This window comes from Zalophus californianus, chromosome 11, assembly GCF_009762305.2.
Source record: "Zalophus californianus isolate mZalCal1 chromosome 11, mZalCal1.pri.v2, whole genome shotgun sequence".
NCBI lineage: Eukaryota > Metazoa > Chordata > Mammalia > Carnivora > Otariidae > Zalophus > Zalophus californianus.
The window spans coordinates 17215299-17236440 of NC_045605.1; the positions used below are offsets into that span (position 1 = coordinate 17215299).

Here is a 21142-nt window from a genome sequence, read left to right on the forward strand (position 1 = left end):
TTATTTCCTTCCTTTTGCTTGATTTGTTCTTTTTTTTCTGGTTTCTGAGGTAGGAATATAGATTATTGACTTGAGATCTTTCCTAATAAACATGTAGTGCTCTAAATTTCACTCATGGCACTATTGGCATCCTACATGTTTTGATACGTTATATATTTAATTTTCATTTAGTTCTTTGTTCTTAAAAAATTATTTCATTTGAGTCTTCCTCTTTGACCTATGGATTATTTAGAAGTTTAATTTCCAAGTATTTAGGAATTTCCTAAATTGTTATCTTTCTGTTACTGATTTCTACTTTGGTTCCATATGGTCAGAGAACATACTCTGGGTAATAGCAATTCTTTTTGATTTGTTAAAGTTAATTTTATGGCCTGTCTTCAAATAGGCCATAATAAACTTCAAATAAACTTCAAAAAATGTGTATTCTGCTGTTGTTGAGTGTAGAATTCTATATATGTCAATTAGATACTGTTGATTGATTTTTTTGTGCAAATCTCCCCCATTCTTTCTGATTTTCTGTCTGATAGTTCTCTCATTTCCTGAAAAGAGATGGAGGCAGCCTTTTGAGTCTGCTTTCTTTTACTTAGCATGATGTATTTGATATTCATCTGTCTTGTGTGTATCACTAGTGAGATCCTTTTTACTGCTCAGTAGTATACTTTTTCTTTTTTTCTTTCTTTTTTTTTTTCTTAAGTAGGCTCCAAGCCCAATGTGGGGCGTGAACTCCTGACCCTGAGATTAAAAGCCATGCGCTCTACTGACTGAGCCAGCCAGGCACCCCAGTAGTATTCTTTTATATAGATGTAACACAGTTTAGCCATTCATCAGCTGAAGTACATTTGAAGTGTTTCCTCTTTTTTTTCTTTCTTTCTTTTTCTTTTTCTTTTTTCTTTTTTTTTACAATTTATTAAGAAAGCTGCGATAAACAGTCACAGGTTTCTGTGTGAATATTAGTTCTTATTTCTCTTGGGTAAATACCAAGAACTGGAACTGCTGAGTCACATAAAAGTGTATGTTTAATTTGCCAAGCTGTTTTCCAAAGTGGTACACCATTTTGCTTCCCCCCCAGCAACGTGTGAAAGTTCCTGTTTCTCCACATCCTCATCAGTACTTGGTATTTTCCGTTTTTTTGTTTCTATTTTGTTTTTCTGGTTTTTTGTTTGTTTTGTTTCATTTCTTAAATTTTAGCCATTCTAATAGATGTGTAGTGGTATCTCATTGTGGTTTTAATTTGCATTTCCCTGATGACTATTAATGTTGAACATATTCTTATGAGCTTTTTTTGCCATCCAAATTCCTTCTTTGGTGAAATGTTTGTTAAAATTTTTTGCCCATTTTTGTAGTAGATTGTTTTCTTATTACTGGCTTTTGAGAGTTCTTTATATACTCCAGATATATATTGCTTCCCAGATAGGTGTTTTGTAAATTTTTTCTCTCAGTCTGGCTTGTCATTTTCATTCTTTCAACAGTTGCTTTCAAAAGCAGAAGTTTTAAATTTTGCTGACATTGAACTTACTGTTTTTTTTCCTTTATGGATCATGCTTTTGGTGTGATATCTAGGAAATTTTTGACTAACACAAGATCACAGAGATTTTCATGTATGTTTTCTAGACATTTTATAGTTTTAAGTTTTCCATTTAAGCTTTTGATTCATTTGAATTAATTTTTGTATATAGTGTAGTGCACGAGTTTGTGTGTTTTAACTTTGACATATGAGTGTCAATTGGTCTAGCAGTATTTATTGATAAGACTATCCTTTCTTGATTTGATTTTACACTTTTGTTGAAAATCAGTTAACCATATAAGTAGACTATTTCTGGATTCTGTGTTCTTTTCCATTGATCTGTGTGTCTGTCCTTTTTGCCAGTATCACATTGTCTTGATTCCTGTCGCTTTATAGTAAGTTTTGAAATTCAGATTGTGTGTAGGTCCTCCAACTTTGATCTTCTTTTCAAAGTTATTTTGGCTATTTTGGTTTCCTTGCCTTTTAATATAAATATTAAGATAAGCTTGTTGAATTATAGAAAAAAAATCTACAGGGATTTTGATTGTTGTTGTGTGGAATCTGCAGGACAATTTGAGTAGAACTGACATCTTAATAATATTGAGTCTTCCTGTTCATGAACCAGTATATCTCTCCATTTATTTCTTATTTGATTTCTTTCAGAAATTGTTGTTTTGTATTTTTTCCACATATAGATCCTGCTCATATTTTGTTAAATTTATACTTAAGGATTTCATGTATCTTAGTCCTGTTATAAATTTTAAAAATTTTTAAAAATTTCAATTTTCAGTTATTCATTGCTAGATGTAGAAATACATGGGATTTTTGTATATTGACCTTGTATTCTGCAACCTTGCTAAAAACTTACTAGTTTGAGTAGTTCTTTTGTAGATTTATTGAAGACAATCATATTGTCTGTGAGGCACAGTGTATGTTTTCTTTTCTTTTCCAATCCATATGACTTTTTAAAATTTTATTTTTTTCCTTTCTTATTCTTTTTCTGCATCTGTTGAAAATGTATACAGTTTTTCTCTTTTAATGTGTCAGTATAGTGAATTATATTGGCTGATTTTTCTTTAATGTTTAACCAGCCTTAAATTTCCAGGATAAATCTCAGTTGGTTATAATGTATTATCTTCTTTATACATTGGTGGATTTCATTTGCTTTCATTAATATTTTGTTGATGATTTTTGCATCTGTTCATGAGGGATATTGATTTGTAATTTTCTTTTCTTGCAATGTCATTCTCATTTTAATATTGGGATAGCACTGGCCTCATAAAATGAATTTGTTTTTGCTCCTCTTTTCTAAAAAAATTTGTGTAGTGTTAATATTCTTTCTTAAATATTTTGTAGAATTTTGTTGGTGAAGCCACCTGTACCTAGTATTTTCTTTGCTGGAAGTTTCAACTATGATTAAATTTATTTAATAGATATAATGATTCAAGTTACCTGTTCCTTTTGAATGAGCTTTGGTAGTTTGTGTCTTTGCAGGAATTCATCCATTTCATCTTAGTTATTGAATTTATGTGCATAAAGTTGTTCATAATATTCACTTATTATAAACCTTTAATGTCTATAGGGTCTGTAGTGTTGTCCCTCTGTTCAGTATCTTCTTTTCTTGATCAGTTTGGCTAGAGATTTATCAAATTTGCTCACCTTAAGATCCAGATTTGGGGGCACCTAGGTGGCTCAGTCACTTAAGCATCCAACTCTTGATTTCGGTTCAGGTCATGATCTCAGGGTCATGAGATCGAGCCTGCATCAGGTTCCATGTGGAGTCTGCTGAGGATTCTCTCTCTCCTTCTCCCTCTGCTCCTCCCTGCTGTTTGTGTGAATTCTCTCTCTCTCTCTCTCTAAATAAGTACATAAAATCTTTTAAAAATCCAGATTTGGGTTTCATTGGTTTTCTGTTTTTTTCTGCATCCTATTTCACTGATTTCTACTCATATCTTTACTAGTTCTTGTTTTCTTGCTTTGGGTTAAATTTGATCTTTCTCTAGCTTCTTAAGGTGGAAGCTTAGATCATTGTCTTGAGACCATCCTTTCTCTTATAAACATTTAATTATATAAATTTCCTTCTGAGCACTGCATTAGTTACATTCTATACTTTTTTGTATATTGTATTTTCATTTTCATTGAATTCAGAATTATTTTCTAATTTCCCTTGTGACTTTCTCTTTGACCTATTATAGGTTATTTACAGGTGTGTTGTATATTTTCCAAATACTTGGGGATTTTCCAGCTATCTTTCTGTTAATGATTTCTAGTTTAGTTTCATCATAGTAAGATAACATACTTTGTATTATCTTAATTCTTTTAAGCCTATTGAGGTATGTTTTCAGCCTAGACTATGATCTGTTTTTGTCAATACTCCATACATACTAGAAAAAAATGTGTGTTCTAATGTTGTTAAGTGTGTTTTATAAATGTCAGGTCAGGTTTTTAGTAGAATTCAGGTCTTTTATATTGTTAACAGTATTCTCTCTGCTTGTTCTATCAATTATTGAGAAAAGAGTGTTGTAGTCTTCAGCTGTAATCATGGATTTATTTTTACTCTCAGCTCTATCAGTTTTTGCTTCATTATCTTGAAGCTGTGTTGTTAGGTACATACACACTGAAGATTGCTAGGTACATACACATCTAGAGCTGTGTTGTTAGGTACATACACACTTCCTGTTCGAATTTACCTCTCCCTATCTAATGACTTTGCAGTTGTCTCTAACTAACTCCCCAGACTCCTATCCCACGGTAATTGCAGTTAGTACATACTATGTATCCACATAGGCAGCAGGTGATTTAATGCAATTCCTGCTGGTAGAGCTATCTTTTTCCTTCTTTTATCTAAATTCTTTGCTCTAAAGAGGTAGCCCTAGGCAGTGGATCTGCAGCAGTTTTTTGCATTCTTATTTTATGTCCAGCCTCACATCCCTCCAACCCTACCCCTGCTTCATGCAGTGAAACTGACTCTTTTAATCTTTTAATCTTCTTTGCCTAACAGGACTTTAGCTCCTGACTGCCATTGCCTGCTTTGGATTTAGAGTCCAGTGGTTCTGTGGTTAGTTATGTGCTTTGTATTTCTTTTCTGTGTCTGGTCCATAGAAATGTCTATTATTTTTGAGCCTGTTCTATGTCTTCTTTTTGGGACTCAACCTTTCATATTTTATCCATTTTACTCTATGTTTGCAGCAGAAGTGTATTCAAATGTGAATTTATGGAGTCATTTTGATCAAAATCCTAATCATACTGATAAATATTGATCAAAATAATTCTTTTAACTGCTGTATAGTATTCGATTATCCATTCTGTTTATCCATTCATGAGGTAATTTTGGCAGTACTTGAGTTTAAGAAACAGTGAGTTGAAACAAATTCTGTGACTTAAGCCTTGATGAAATACTATATGAAAAGTACCAAGTTCAATTCAAGATACTTTGCTATGTATGAAATGTGAGAATAAACATTCCTGGAGGTAGGTGAAATACAGAAGCTTGAAGAAGACAAGTGGGAAAATATCTATGGCTTAAGCTAAGTAAGAAAATGAGATCTGTGGTGGAAGATTATAAAGAGAAAAGGAAGGAGAATCCAGGAAGGAATCTTGAGAACTACCCAAGTGTAGATGGTCAAAAGAGGAATGAGAACCCATAAAGAGAGATTGAAAAGGGGCATTTGAAATGTAGAAAGAAGAGAATTTCTAGAACAGTATTCATTTCTCTAGCAAACCACTGAAGTGATGAGAACCAAGACAGAACAATGGTCTGAGAGCCTTCCACCCTCTACTCACCAGCTACTAGACTTCGGTTTAACAAACTGGTCCCAATTACTACATCTGTAAAATATGTAGTAGATGATCTCTAAGGTCGTTTCTGTGTCTAAGATGTGATGTTTATGTGTTTTAGTAAGTAGTATATTGGTGACCTTGAGAAAACTGTTTCAGCAGTATGTGAAAGCCCAGTTGTAAAATGTTAAGGAGATTTCTCTGATATGCCATGATATGACACCATATCAAAATGAGAGGAAGCATACCATAGCAAGAGAGATTAAATAACAGCAATCAGATGTGTGGAAAATATTTGTAATCCTTCATAATGCCTTGGGAAACGAAGTAAACTAAATGAATGTTTTTCTTCTAGTTATACTTAAGTGATTTGGTTCAACCAAAACAAATGAACCATCAGAGATTTTTCATGTTTTGTCACATTCCTTAAAGAGAGAGATGTATGTATTAGGTATTTATTTTGGAGTAAGATGATCTTATTTAAAATAAAGACTCCAGTTGGTTCAATATGGGTCTGCATTTGAGGAACAATATATTAACAGAATTGTTAGCTTATGACTACTCTATAGGCAACATTTGAGTATACCTCTAGGCAGTTGTAAGGGCCAGATACTTATTGTTCCATTGCGGTACAGACACCTGCATAAAATGTAAATCCCATCACTTTTCTCTAGGATGTTCCTTGAGATTGTAGCTATACCATTTATGGAAATGGAAACTGGAAGTCCAAATGTGGAAGCTTTCTGCTGCCTAAAAGCCCCTGGTCTTTTAGGGGCTTAGTAAACTAAAGCTTACTTTAGTTCTCCAGCTTCCTAAATATTATATAAAATATTTACTGTTTGTATTATTTAGTTTATAAGGCTATTCAGAACTGAGAATGAGTTAATCTTTTGTCTCCATCCATCTTTGAGTTTTAGGTTTTATTCTAAATTCACCCTCAGACTAAGATTTATGGTAAGAAATGCAGTCTAAGTAGTGTGTCAAGTCTTCATTTATTCTAGAGTCATAGACCTGTGACTGAATTGTGATTGAGGAAATGCTCTCAAGTATCTTAGGAATCAAGAATGAAAATGGGCTATAGGAAGAAGGGGAGTACCTCTCTCAGCCTGACTGTCATGCTACTGAAATCTGCTCATGTGTCTATCACATCAGGCAGGTGTGCCATGTCCCAGGAGCCCCTCGTGTGTGAGGGCTTGCCTTTGTGCCCTGGAAGCAGAGCTACTCTTGCTCCACTAAGGTTGGCTCCATTCCCCATCCCCCTCTTTGTCAGTGCCACCTTCAACCCCACTTTACCAACAGGCTGTTATCTAACTGCTTGTGATTCAAAGACCCTTAAAATTGGAACTGTTCTCTCAGTGGGTGTTTTTCTTTAATAGGAAGAAAGAAAAAACTACAATGCCAGTTTGCCTGTAGTAGTCTTCACAAGGTTGCACCTCGCGTTTGGTTTCCGTTTACACCTCGCGTTTGGTTTCCGTTTATCATTCTCAGTTGCTCATGTGGTCATGTTGGTCTTTATGCCGTGTGTGGTAAATTTTATTTCTCTTGAGATTGGTCATTTTCTGTTAGAAGGTCATGGTGGAATGTGTTTAATATTCTTAATCAGTACTTCTCAATCAGATAGAAGTACTGATTGAAAATATTAATATAAATCAAGATTACTCGTTTTAAAGAATACTTAGTCATCAGAAACCATTTACCTCTCAAGACTGTAGCTTTGGGGCTGATGATAAAAGCTCAGATAATACCAAGTCTGCAGCTGTAGTTCAGCTTGGATAGACTGTTGAATAATGAATAAAATACCTAAACTGGAAGACTAGGAAAAATTTGGTTCCTGAAATTTACCGGGCATTTTGTAGAATCATGATTTCTTATATTTACTGATCTGCCCTGCCTAAAGATAATACAAAATAAGAAAATGGGGATTAAACATATTATCCTAAAATCGTACTTTCATGCTTTTTAGGGGCTCCTGGGTGGCTCAGTTGGTTAAACGTCCAACTCTTGACTTTAGCTCAGGTCATAGTCTTGGGGTCGTGAGATCAAACCCCTTTCAGGCCTATTTAAGATTCTCTCTCTCCCTGTTCCTCTGCCCCTCCCCACCCTCTAAAAAAAAGGTAATACTTTTTACTTATGTAACTTTTAAGGGAGCATATTTAGTGTGTATAGTGATACACAATTCTGATATTTTCCTTCATTTTTATAGAATAAAGAATGAATATTTGTTATAGCCCATATCAAAACTGTTATCCATATACAAAAGTCTATTGGCTTTACCTGCAAATTAATAAATAAACATTGGTTTTAAGATTTAAACAAGTGGAAAGGCAGGTGCAGAAGTGGTAATGTTTATGATACAAAATAAGGATGGAAAGTTATGAAGGAACCAAATAATGAAGGGCCTTTTATAGGTCACTTAGTTTTCTATTGCTGCTATAACAAATTACCCTAAACTTAGTGGTTTAAAACAATACCTACTTATTATGTCATGGTTTCTGTGGGTCAGAAGTATGGGCACAATGTGGCTTAACTGGGTTCTCTGCTTAGGGTCCCACAAGGCCAAAATCAAGGGGTTAGCAGGGCTGTGTTCATTATTGAAGGCTCTGGTGAAGAATCACCTTGCGGGCTCATTCAGGATGGTGGGAGAATTCTGTACTTTCTCCTGCTTTCCATGTGGCCACCTTCATCTTCAAGCCAGCAATGATATAGCAAATTCTCTCATGCTTAGAATCTCTCTGACTTCCTCTTCTGCTGCTGCCTGGAGAAGCTTCTCTGCTTTTAACAGTTGGTATGATTAGATTAGTCCCATTCAGTGAATCTCCCTATCTTAAGGTCAACAGTGCAGTATTATATAATTTTGAGAATAGCACCAGGGGATGAAGATCGTGGGGGCCAAAATTCTGCCTTCCACAATCATGATAGCGTTCAGGCTTTATTCTGATGGGCTTTGCATGATTTTCAGTAGAGGAGTGATGTGGTCACATTTGTGTTTTATAACAGTCAATTTGGCTGTAATGTAGACAAGGGTCAGTGTGGGGCCACTCTGAAGTTATGGGAAACCTTTGGAAGGAGTATCATTTGGGATTTGGTTATAGATAACAGAAGTCATGCTAGCTATGTTAAGAAGAAAGGAATTTAATACAGGGAGTAGGTGCTTAACAAAAAATTTTGGAAGGGCTGTGTTGCTAGGATTGCCTTCAAATGCTACCACAGAACAGGCCCACCAATGGCACTGCTGCCTCTGGTAGGATCAGATAAGGAGAAACTCATGAAGCTGCTGTCCCTGGTACTGGATCACACCAGCTAAGCTGTGATCTGGGGGTTCAGCAAACTGCTGCCAGGGGTCTTAACTCCAGGAACACAGTGTTTGAACTGCAGTTTGGTAATTGGGGAGCCTATACCCAAACCATGCCCACACCATCGGCTAGATCCATTATATCTGTCCCCAGGGCTGCTGAATGTAACTGATAGAAGCCAAGTCTCACCTGCAAATAAGTGTGGAAAATGCCGTTTTTACCTTCCCAGTCTCGGCAGTATGGGAGGAAGGTATTCCAGAGGAAGCTGGAACAGATCCTGAGGAAGCTCATCTACAGAATGTTCTAGCACTCCAGGTTATTAATGACAGTGGCTTGAATTTACAAGACTACAAGTGGGCAAGAGAGGTGCACATAGATTGAGGAAATATTTGGGAATCGAATTGTTAGCACATGGCAATTGATTTGGATCAAACAGGTGGAAAAGAGAGATAGGAAGGAATCAGGATGACTGTCCAGCTCTAGGCTAGGATGAGTCAGTCATTCCTGATGCCATTTACTAACATAAGAAAGACTGGAAGAGATGGTTGGGGAGTGACAATGAATTATTTCTGGATGTGTCAATTTGAGAAAACTATGGGACCTTGGTGTCCTAATTTATAGGACACCATTTAATTTGTAGATGGACTTGGCCAGTTGTAGCAAGTAGGCCAGTTTCTGCCTGTGGGTCATAATTTTGTGTACAAATCTGTTTGTGGTTGAGATTAATTCAGTTGGCCATAGTGCCAAATATAAATAAGTCTAGAATTATATAATGATTATTGTAAGTTTTAGTTTTATATTAAATAGATTTAGGACTTATCACTAGTTCTTTAATCTCAATGTTGAGCAGAGTTTTCCTTTTTCAGAAGGAAGCATGGGTGCCCTATTCCCTAAGTTCTTCTTGTTTCAGAATAGTTGGCTTTTAAATTTCTTTCTGAACAAAACTTGGCAAGGTTACTATTCCTGGATCACACTTTCTAATTCATTTATTTTGTCGGCCGTGGCATTGTTGTGTTCCTCAATTTGTTTCATCTGCGATCTGTCTTTTCATGTCCTTCGGTTTATCATTTGTCTTTGAGCTCTTGTTTTATTAAATTCATGCACTTAATAAATTCTGGACAGCCTGCCTTCAATTATTTTTTCTTTCAGATTGAGTTCTGCCTCTGCATTTTACTTACTGTGTGTTTCTTTCTTTTATTCCTTTTGCTGCAGTTATGTGTTTAGTTGCTATTTTGTCTCCTCGCTTATGCTTAAAAGTGGGCACCGCTCTCCAGACCATCTCTTTACTGAAACATAGTATAAGTAAACTCTCCTTGACCCCTTCACCATTGTTTCTTTTGTCCCTCTGAGGCAGAGTTTGAGAGCTGGGATGTTACAATTCGACTTTTCTGTAGTCTGAAGGGAAAACATCTCTGGAGTTGGGTTCACCTTCTATTTGACCCCTGCTGTCTTTTCTAAGATTTTGTGAAATTATCATAGCCTAGTTTCACTTGTTTGAAGACATATAGTAGGAGATAGGGGTAGGGAAAGATACCCTTAGAGTTTGAATCCTTTCATTCTTTCAGTTCGGAAAATTTCAAGTCCTGGTGAGGCTTTTGCTTTTTGGGCTTGTTTTGTTTTGTTCACCTTTGCTAAGAATCCCGACATACTGGTAGTGGGACATAGAGGCTTCTAGTCCCCAAAGTGTTTCCTCAGGCTTTCTCCTGGCTCACTCCTTAGCCCTTCAGCCCCATTTTCTCTAAATTGGGAAGTGTTAGCACACTCGGGAATTTGCTCTTTATCTTCTTCCTCCATAGTGGATTCTGGGGGTTGGATTAGGATCTTTGCTTAGCAGAACCACATAGTACACAGCTTCTGGTTCCTTTTAAATAAAGCCTATCATAATAAGGTTATTCCCTCTCTTCTTTTGTTAATTGTTGCTGGTAACATTTTTACCCTTTTAAAAGATACTGTTTTTGACACAAGTTCCGGGAGAAGAAGATTCTGTAATCTGTTTTATCATAGCACCATCTTTTCAAAGAAGTTCTAAATAGATTTCAATCATTTATTTTCTGAAGGGGTATGTGTATTTTAATAATGTAAATTCCAGAATAGGCGTGTCGTGTTTATTTTTTATTTGTATACAGACTTGGAATTTACAAAGTACTTACTCATCTATTATGTTATATAATTCTCTTGACTGTTTTGTAAGGTAGGAAGGGCAGACTTTTTAATCCGTTTTACTAATGAGGAAACTGAGATACAAAGAGATGGATTTGATGAGTCACACAGCCGGTTGTAAGATGGGGTCAAGACTCTGAAGTCAGATCTTCTGACTCCAAAGCCAGGATCATTTTACCATATCCTGTTGCCCCCTTTACTGAAAACGGTTCCCTCCCTCCTTACCCACACATGTCTTCCTCCATCTTTAATATTCCTACCAAACTTTTAACACTGACTTAAACTGAGTTAAAGCCAAAAGTAGGGTGGGGGAATAATCTTGCATGACCATTGTATTCTGATCCCGAATTAACCTCAGGATTTCTTGGTTATAATAAAGCTGATAATCAGGTCTTCTCATCATTTTTTCCTTCTCTGATTTATGGAAAATTGCTCAGCTTTCTCGGTAAAATCAGACCTAGATCCTCCAAGGCTGGCAGTGGAGACAGGATTTTCCACGTGGGAAATTTGACCTTGTGGGCCCTAGTTTCACCTCTATAACTCACTTTCCTCTTGGTATCTTCTGCGTTTTATTCCTGCCTTGATCAAGGAACTTGTATTCCTCGTTTGCCATTTACCACTTTTTCACAAAATTGTATTCTTTTTTTTTTAAGATTTATTTATTTATTTGGGGGGTGGCGGGGAGGCAGAGGGAGAAGGGGAAAAGGAATCTCAAGCAGCCTTCTCCACCCAGCATGAAGCCTGACAGTGGGCTCGATCTAATGGCCCTGAGATCATGACCTGAGCAGAAATCAAGAGCCGGACACTCAACAGACTGAGCCACTGAGGCACCCCACAAGACTGTATTCTTCACTCTTCTACAAAGACCTTATATTATAGCCAATGAGACTACACTGGAACATTCAAATAAAGCATCACTGAAAAAGCTGGATTAACAGCTCACATACAACTAGATTTTTTGTTGTTGTTTGTAAGTTGTCTTCTCGGATGGTCAGAAACTGGCCATCTTCCTTCCATCTTCCCATCTGTCACCAAGGAACATGTGCTTAGATATATGCCTTTGATGATGACACCCAAGAAAGCAAGTTCTACAGAGTTATTAGACTTCTCTCTGTAATCCTGTGGTGTCTACTTTTCTAGGTTCTCCTTTCCTCCCTAAGTCTATTCTTCTATAACGATTAACAGCAGGCATGGTGACCATCTTTAGGACAAACTCTTCTCCTGTCCACAAGAAGGTGGTTTTATTGTGGCCTCAAAAGAGCAACCTATGAGATCACAGATACACAAATAGTTCATCAGGCAAATAGATAGATGGAGATGATATTAGTATAGGGCTGTAGCAGTGTCATTTACTGGAGTTCTGAAGAAGTTCGTAGTTCATGTGCTGGTGGCTTAAGCTGACACTGTTTTTTTATCCTTCTAGGTATCATGAACTGATTACAAAATATGGGAAGTTGGAGCCTTTGGCAGAAGTGGACCTAAGACCCCAGAGCAGTGCGAAAGTAGAAGTCCACTTTAACGATCAGGTGGAAGAAATGAGCATTCGTCTGGACCAGACAGTTGCAGAACTAAAGAAACAATTAAAAACTCTAGTGCAGTTACCCACAAGCAACATGCTTCTCTACTATTTTGACCATGAAGCACCCTTTGGCCCAGAGGAAATGAAGTATAGCTCTCGGGCACTGCATTCTTTTGGCATTAGGGATGGAGATAAAATTTATGTGGAATCCAAAACAAAATAACCTCGACCAGCCTTGTAAAAAACACATACATAAGGACTTCTTGCAGGGCATTTGTTTCCAATGTGGTTTCCTTTAGGAGGGAGAAAGTTGTTTTTGTTTTGTTTTGTTTAGGTTTCTGGGGGGGGTTGTATATTTTTTTCCCTCTAGGATGGGTAGGGGGCTGTTTTTGGTATTTTCTACCACAGATTTCTTCAGCTCAGCCAGCAGAATTGGCCACATCTCCAGTCCATGTGCCCTCCCTCATGAAAGATGACCAAGAAATCACCGACTTCTTACTGTGTTCACTGGGCTGTGTCTACCGCTTGGTTATCATGACCATTTAGGTATATTTGTGAAGATAGCGTGAACAGTGTCCCCCCTCAGAAGGGCAACTTGTGGGATTTAAATCGGGAGCAGGGAGCTTGAAAGGAAGGTCCAGCACTTCTCTCCCCCAGTTCTTGCGTTGTCCCTCCCTCTCTCCCTCCTTTCCTGTTGTGGTTCAGTTTTTCATTTTGACTGATGTCAGCACGTGTTCACCTAATAGTTTTATCCTGCCCATAAGTAACTTCTCATTTCTCAGTGTGGGCAATTTTTTCATTTCTCCCTTTTGAAGTAATTGTAGTGCTTTAAGCATTTTCAACCTGATTCTGAATTCTCAGGTATTCCGTGAGAACCTGGAACTCTGTTAGGATCTTGAAGAGGAGCCGACGGAGAGTTAAAACCCCGGGAAGACTCGCTGCTGCCCTGTCAGCACAGGCTGAGCAGCCTGGCCCCCTGTACGTACCCAGGCCCGTGTCTGCGTCCTGCACACCTGACGCCCACCCCCACTTCCATAAACCAAAACGTGTCACGTGCCCCAGTTCTTTTATTCTTGCTTGTCCAATGTATTTCCTCATCTCTAGCTGTCTTTCTAATTACTCTAAACCACTGGGACTAGAGGCCTGACTTTCTGAGGGACCCAGGAGAGTAAAGGATACATGTGCCTGGAGAGCTGGGAGTTAGAGAGCCGACTGTCCTTGGTGCGTGTGAGGGAGTAGAGTGGGAGAGAAGTCCAGCCATCCAGGAGAAAGCGAGTTGTGACCTTCCTGCCCGTGTCGTCATTTGAAGCCCTGGCTCTTGCACTTTGCATTACAAGTGGGAAAGCTTAATCAAAGGGAGTTCTGATTCCCAGTTCTTCCCTGGGATTCTGTGATGTCGTAATTGGACAGTTCTTTTTGTTTTACATTTCAACTTAGCTGCCCCTCCCGAAGAACAACTCTGCCTAATCTATGAGTAAAGTCTAAGTGTCAAAACTTCAGCATTGCCTCCAAGTCATATTTTTTGCAGAAGCATATTTAAAGCACTTTTCTTTAAAAGCCAGTTCCTCACCTGCCCTGAAATCTTTGCATTTGTTCTTGTACTCCTTTGTTAATCAGGTTTACCCCTTTCTGTGATAGGTGTCTTTCTTGGTCCACGGTGTTTACAGATGGGAGACTGGGGGAAGACTTGGCATCATTAAGGGCAGGCGATGTGCACATGAAGTATTTTTTCCAAGAATGTAATCATTATCTGATTGCATTTGACCTTTTGACCTTGTTATAGGATTCCACCGCTCCTACAAAATTCTTTAATTTCGTAACGAAATTTTTAGATAACTCTTGTAAATTCTTCACTTCTGCAGAGTTGTGATTATTATTGCTATTTTTAAATTTTTCCTATGCCATAACAGCAGATGTTTATTCTCTTAATGCACTTCAGGTTCAGAATCTGTAAAGCCTTTGACCCAGGCTTACTGAGTCAAGTCTTCATTCACTGTAACGTTAAAGGTGGAAACCAAAGGGTTTGAGAAAGATGAATGAAGCCTGTTCTCCTTCTGCTGCCGACTTGATCTTTCAAAATCCTAAGACTGAGCACTGGAGATCCAGGCTGGGTAGAGACGAGAATAATTATTTTGCAATCACATTTTCCTGACAGATTTTTGGAAGTTGGAAAAAAGTGTGGAAGCAGTGTCATAAAGATAAAAACTGTGGGTGCTTTGTGTATGTGTGCATGAGTGCAGACGAGTTTGAGAGAGAAACTGTGTAATTGAGCCTGTCCCTTTTGTCAGCCTGGGAAACAGATGCACTCTTATTTTTTGAGGTAGTATGACCCCTGATTGTCCCACAGCAGAAGGCAGAGCAAACACTTGGGTTGTGCTTTAATCATAAGTGGAATGGTCACAATTAATAAGATATTTTATATATGACAAAGTTTTATGAAATGCTTTTTTACTATTAGAGACCTGTTTCTTCTGTTATGACAGAACACAGCGTCCATCAACTGCAGGATAATTCCTCTATTATACAGTTGCATGTCAGGGGAATGTCTCATCAAATTCAGTGGATGTGGGTATTTTTAGGGCATTGTAATTGATGGTTTTAATAATTGCTGAACAATTTTTGATTGAGACAAAGTCTAATGCAATTACCGGTCTTTTAGAGCTACAGAACAGAAGTAAAAGAGAAAAGCTATTTGAGCATGTGTACTTGTAGATTTATTTGGGCGGCTGAGTAAAGATGCTGCTTTTGAAATAAAATTGGTGCTGTGTAGACACTTGTAACCCAAATTATTTTTGTAACAGGCCAAAAAGAAGGAGACACGAGACCATGGACCTTTGAGTCTAAAAGTTATGCATAATAGATGGCCACAACTTCTCTGTATTTTAATATTGACTTCATCCACATATAGCGAGAGCCTATTATTGGCATTTATAAGGCAACACGCTGTCAGAGCCAGTATTACAGATATGTTGCTGCAGGCACAGTGTATAAAACATATCTTTTCTAAAATAGAAATTCTTTTCAGTGGAGAAAAAGGAAAGGAGTAATAGAAGAAAGCCAGATCAAAACCAAGGGATCCTCTGTGCCCACATGTAGCTGCCGAAGTCACAACAGAAATCAGCTTTCGAAATGGAATTGTTGAAATATCCCAGATTGCTTTAAAGGAGGGAAAAAAAGTTTAGAGTCCCGTGTCTTTTAGGATTATTATTATTATTATTATTATTATTATTATTATTAAAAGTTTCTATTGTTTCTGCAACCTATTGCCACCATGTCCATAAACACATAAGAAAGCAGCAGATATCCTACAACGCCTTGTTTCTTGAAGACCTTTGGGTGAAAAGAAGCCCAAAACATGAGCTATGTGTAACAGAGCCACATGTTACGATGCTATGTCCTAAAACTTTGTTCACTTAAAGAAATGCAAGTTCAATCCTCACCAGATGTTTCAGCTCTGTTGCTAAGTCAGCAGTGTCTCGACCAGAGAACACTGGTTGCGCAAGGAACTGACCCCCATCTGAGGCACGCCGCTGATGGCTCTTCCTAATGCACGTGTGAGCATGACTTGCTCCGTGGCAAGTGCTGGGCTCTAGGGCACATAAAACAGGAATACAAAATAATAGATTGTTCTAAGCAATGTCATTTCTGTTTATGAATTTTGATTTTTCCCTACATTTCATGTTAGATTGAAAACGCAAAACAAACTGCTTTCCAGTACCCCCAAAAGCTATCTGTGTTACCAGATGTGTTGCGAACACTCTATTTTTCATAGGTGCTTCCTTTACTATAATATGTCCATTGTAGTGATGGAGAGGGACTGGGTTCTCTCAGGCTCTTTACTTGCCAGTTGTCTCCTGCAGCTAATGGAAATATATATTTTATTTTAGAGTATAATTTAAACATGAAGGTCTATTCTTTGCACTTTTTATTAATACATATATATATATAGAGATAATCTTTAAAAAAAATTAAAAATCCAAGTCCACTTTCTCTTTGTGTTCTGATTTTTTCTGGAGTTCTGGGGTCAAGATACGTGCTTATTTTTATATAGCTAAAGGTTGACATCACTGCTGTGGTTGAGTCTTCTGGGGAATTGGCCGAAGCTGGGAAGACTTGGACCATTTTGACAAATTTCATTGGAATTTCGCCAGTTAGAAATGAAAACTGCAAAACAAAGATTTGTAGGAAGCGTGTCATTGCTTTTGTGTTAGCAAATTCTTATACTTGTAACATGTAGTTGATAATTCCTTTTTATCCTTTTAAGGATAACGACCTCCCTTTGAGATACTTGGCATCCTCTTTTTTGAGTAAGGATGAAAACCTCAATTTAATGCACTAAAAATTTACATTTCTTTCAAGCGACACTTTTGTGCCTTCAGAAAATAATTTTCTGTAAGAATTAGTTTTGGACACTTAACCCCTACCCACTTGTCAATAATTTCTTGGTAAGCTGTAATGAGTTAACCTTATATCAAGAATGAAGGTCCAAGAACTGTACTATATTTCTGTATTTAGAAGACAGAGTCCATTAACTTCTCTCTCAGTGCTCCAGAAGGGTGTGAGTATCATGATCTGTTTAAATATTTCTGCCTCTTACTCAAATTTCAAAGAGTATACTTTTAACTTCTATACTAAATGCTATTTAGTTAATATTTATTGTGAGCCTCTCCGAGTATACTTACAAAGTAGACATATGTCAAGACATCCAGTACCCACTGGACTGAAAGATACTATGACTCCCACCAGTTACTAGAATGCATGTAAATCAAGAAAGTTAACCTTCAAGAAATGAAGTCACTTTCTCAAAAAAAAAAAAAAAGAAAGAAATGAAGTCACTTTCTCTTTCCAACTCTCCTCTGGAAAGGAAGTTAGTTATCTGTGGTCTCCAACTTAGTTTAGAGCTCAAATTCAGCCAGATAACTTTTATAACCTGTATAGGTCATTTCATACACTTTTAACTTTTTTTTAAGATTTTATTTATTCATCAGAGAGAGGCGAAGCCAGAAGGAGAAGCAGGGTCCCTGCTGAAAAGGGAGATAGGACTCGGAGCTCCATCCCAGGACCCTGGGATCATGACCTGAGCTGAAGGCAGACGCTTAACCAACTGATACCCAGGCACCCCCATCTACTTTTAACTTTTTAATGTCACCAGGATTTAGGAACTGAGTTAATCCATGATTAAAGTATGATGAATTTTTTATTCCTCTCCTTGAAAAATTTGAAACTAACACTGGAAATCTTTAGCTTTTTTGTTCTAACACACATCTATTAAAATGGTCAAATACATATATTTGCCTACATATATATGAATATATACAGAAGAGGTTCTTGTGCTAGCCTCCCACCTTACTCTGAACTAAATAGAACAACACAACTGGGGGTTTTTACTAATACAGTTTAGCATTATTCTGCTGAGTCAGTGGCCTTTTTACAACTATATTTCAAAACACTGAAACGGTGACCTAAATAATAATTGATCCTAACAGAGCAAACTAAAGAAAGGAAATCAGTTCTTAAAATAAGAATTACTAATAACTGTTTAATGTTTTGTCTGATGCTTTTCTTCAGTGTGGCTTAGGCACCTGAATAATTTGCTTGCACTCTATTTGAAGGCACACATATTAAGAGGGGAGTAACAAACTCATAACCCAGGAGGAAGGAAAACCATAAGTGGATAGAGTTGCTGGTTGTATGAATCCTTGCCAGGGGTCCAAGCTTACCATGTGTGTTTCTCACGTTTCTTGTAAACACTATTAATGAGCATTTATTATCAACCAGGACCCATTCTAGATGCTCCACCTATAGTAAACCCATTTGGTCTTCATGACATCCCTATGAGGTTAGCACTGTTGCTATCGCCATCTTCTTACTAGTGAAGAGATTGAGACACGGATGGGTTAAGTAACTTGCCAAAAGTCACACAGTTGGGTCGCAGAGCCAGGATTCAAACCCAAGGAATTTGGCTGGGGAATCCAGGCATTTGACATCTATTATGTAGTACTTGCTGCTAAAATTCTCCATAACCCTACACGCACACACACACACACCTTTATTGTCAGTCTTTAAGTCTCATTAAAACGAGATGTTCCTCAATATCCATTTGCTAAATTGACTTGCTCTATAACAAAGTCACTGATGTGGCTGATGGCTCTAAATCCAAATTGGAATTTGTCCTCAGGCCATGTGCAAAATTGTGAGATGACCATTGGTATGTACCTACTGTCCTCCCTGCCCCTCTTACGTGCCACTTGAACACTTGTGATGGGTGCTGTTGACAAGAATAAATGAGACAATAATATGCAAGAAAACGGAGAATTTGGTTTGTAACATAAGGACATTCTAGAGCCTTAAAACTTTGTTTCAGTAAACAGTCAGAGGTGAGAGAGGTCACTCAGCTCAGACTCAGACTTCTGTCAGAGGCAAGAGTGTTTAAGCAGACTTAAAATGGGTATATATAGAGGGAAAAAGGTTTTATAATTGCGAACTGTTGCAAATGTTTTGTTACAGGAAAGGATGAGACTGTCACTGCTATTGTTCCTCCTTAAAATGTAAGTGAGCGCCTTGTGAAGAATATAAATGTTGCTTACAAAATAGAGGAGACAGGCTATCTATTATGGTCTGCAAGATCTAGATCTGCCAAAAAAATTACAATGCAATTTCAGTTTGTCAGGTCTTACACAGACTCTTCATCCTTGAATGCTTCGTAGTCACTGTAAGTAATACAATTAAGGTGTTAAGCAAATGAGAATAAGAGGAGGCAGACATCAAAAAATACAGACAAAAGAGAAAAAAATGTTTTCTGAAATATCTGATATATTTGAGGGCAGATGTAAGATTTACTCCACTATTAAAGAGTAGAAACGGGACATTATGAATTGCTTTGGCTGTGTTAAAATTTTGTTTGGTTTGATTTTCAATTTGTTGGCAAAAAGAAGTCTCTTCAAAAACCATTTGAATTTATTTTCTAAATAAAAAATATTCACATGCTTCAAAAAAATCAAACAACGTAAAGATGATATACATTGGAAAATCCCACTCTAACTCCCTGTCCTTCACCTTTTATTGGTTTCTTATGTGTCTTTCCAGAGTTCACACAAATAATAGCAAATAATATATATTGTTCCCCTTTTATACAGCAAAGTTAGCATATTATACACTAACATGCGCCTTGCTTTTTTCACTTGAAATATATCTTGGAGATCTCTCCATAGCAGTATACAGGGAATCACACTATCCTTTGTTTGCAATATAATATATAATGTTCCATTTATAGACATAATTTATAATTTGTTTGACTCAAACCTCATTGATAGACATTTGAGTTTTTCTTCTCCCTCCCTTCCTCTCTCCTTCCCTCCATCCCAATCTCCCTCTCTTTTATTTCCTATGTTCAATTTGCTGCAGTAAACAGCATATGTTCATATTTGAAATGAATCTATAGAATACATTTTTAGAAGTGGGATCATTGGATCAAAAGGTCAAAGTGTTTACAATTTGGGTAGATATTGCCAAATTGTTCTCCATGAGAGATACATAAAAAGAATTTTTTTCCCCTGGCTTTATTATTTGTCACATCCCTGCAAAGTCAAAGACTACTGATCTTGTTCTTGATGTATGAATGCTGGTTTGTGCAACTAAGGTAGGGTCCTTCCCAATTAGGCATGCAAAGCTTGGCACCTGAATTCAACACATAGATGTGCATGAGCCATGCACATTGTCTATCTTATGAACCATCTTTCCTCTGGAATTTAATTTTTAATCATTGGTGAGATTTCCCCTCTGCAGGAGAAGGTATATGTATTATTTATCCGTAACAATGTATGAGCATTTGTTTCAGCTGAGTGCTCTTGAAAAGTGATGGATTAATAGCCCTGATACCCTGTGCTTATTGTCTACAGGAAGCTTTGATCAGAGCTGCTTCTTACAGATCAGTGAAATTCTTTTAGAGGAACTACTTGGTACTACGTGGTGAATAGGGAATATAGTGTGTCTGCACCCCCCACCCTTTCCAGCTTTATTGCTAATGTGCTGGCAAGGATGTTAGAATAATGTCAATTGTGAGCTTTTTTGATTATATGGGTCTCCTTGGAATTAACTATTCCAAACTCCTTGGCTAGATACAGATGCTAAAGTTGCTTTCAGAAAATATCTTTGAATGCTTATTTGGATTTCAGAGATGACCATCTTTTATTAGATCTTAGATCTAGAAAATCTTGCTGATTAGTTAATAAACATTAATGTCATTCAGTGTGGTTTTCAAAGAGCCAATGCCATTTTTCGTATAATTAAGCCTTATTTCTTAGCTTAGTCCAAGCTCAGGGTCTAGAATGAATAAGGCCAGCCCAAAAAAGAAATAATCCTTAAAGGCAAATAATATTAATTCTTTAAAAAACAGATTCCAGATCATTTGTGCTACAATTTGAACTCCTGATGTTTTCAGCTTGCAGTTAAGTGATTATTACCATGATACTAATATATGTGAAAAAATTTTTACATCAGGTGTGTTTTTTTTTTTTTTTTTTTACTTTTAAGAAACAAAACTAGGGGCGCCTGGGTGGCTCAGTTGGTTAAGCGACTGCCTTCGGCTCAGGTCATGATCCTGGAGTCCCGGGATCGAGTCCCATATCGGGCTCCCTGCTCAGCAGGGAGTCTGCTTCTCCCTCTGACCCTCTTCCCTCTCGTGCTCTCTATCTCTCATTCTCTCTCTGTCAAATAAATAAATAAAATCTTAAAAAAAACTGAATGGCTTGTATCAAAAATACAAGAAGTAACAAGTGTTGGTGAGCATGTGGAGAAAAGGGAACCCTCATGCACTGTTGGTGGGAATGCAAACTGGTACAGCCAGTCTGGAAAACAGTATGGAGCTTCCTCAGAAAACTAAAAATAGAA

The 21142-nt window shown here is 37.3% G+C and overlaps 1 protein-coding gene across 2 annotated transcripts in view; it reads left to right on the top strand.

Annotated features, from left to right (window-relative positions):
- Positions 1-21142, top strand: part of LOC113914199 (tubulin-specific chaperone cofactor E-like protein) — a 177291-nt gene that overhangs the window by 77564 nt on the left and 78585 nt on the right. Inside the window, exon 8 of one of the 2 annotated variants that reach the window (XM_027580938.1) lies at positions 12158-16233. The exons of the other annotated variant lie outside the window; for it this stretch is intronic. Coding sequence (XP_027436739.1) covers positions 12158-12476 — 319 coding nt within the window. The 3' untranslated portion in view covers positions 12477-16233. Of the gene's footprint in view, positions 1-12157; positions 16234-21142 lie in introns of those variants that run through there. 2 annotated transcript variants of the gene reach the window in all.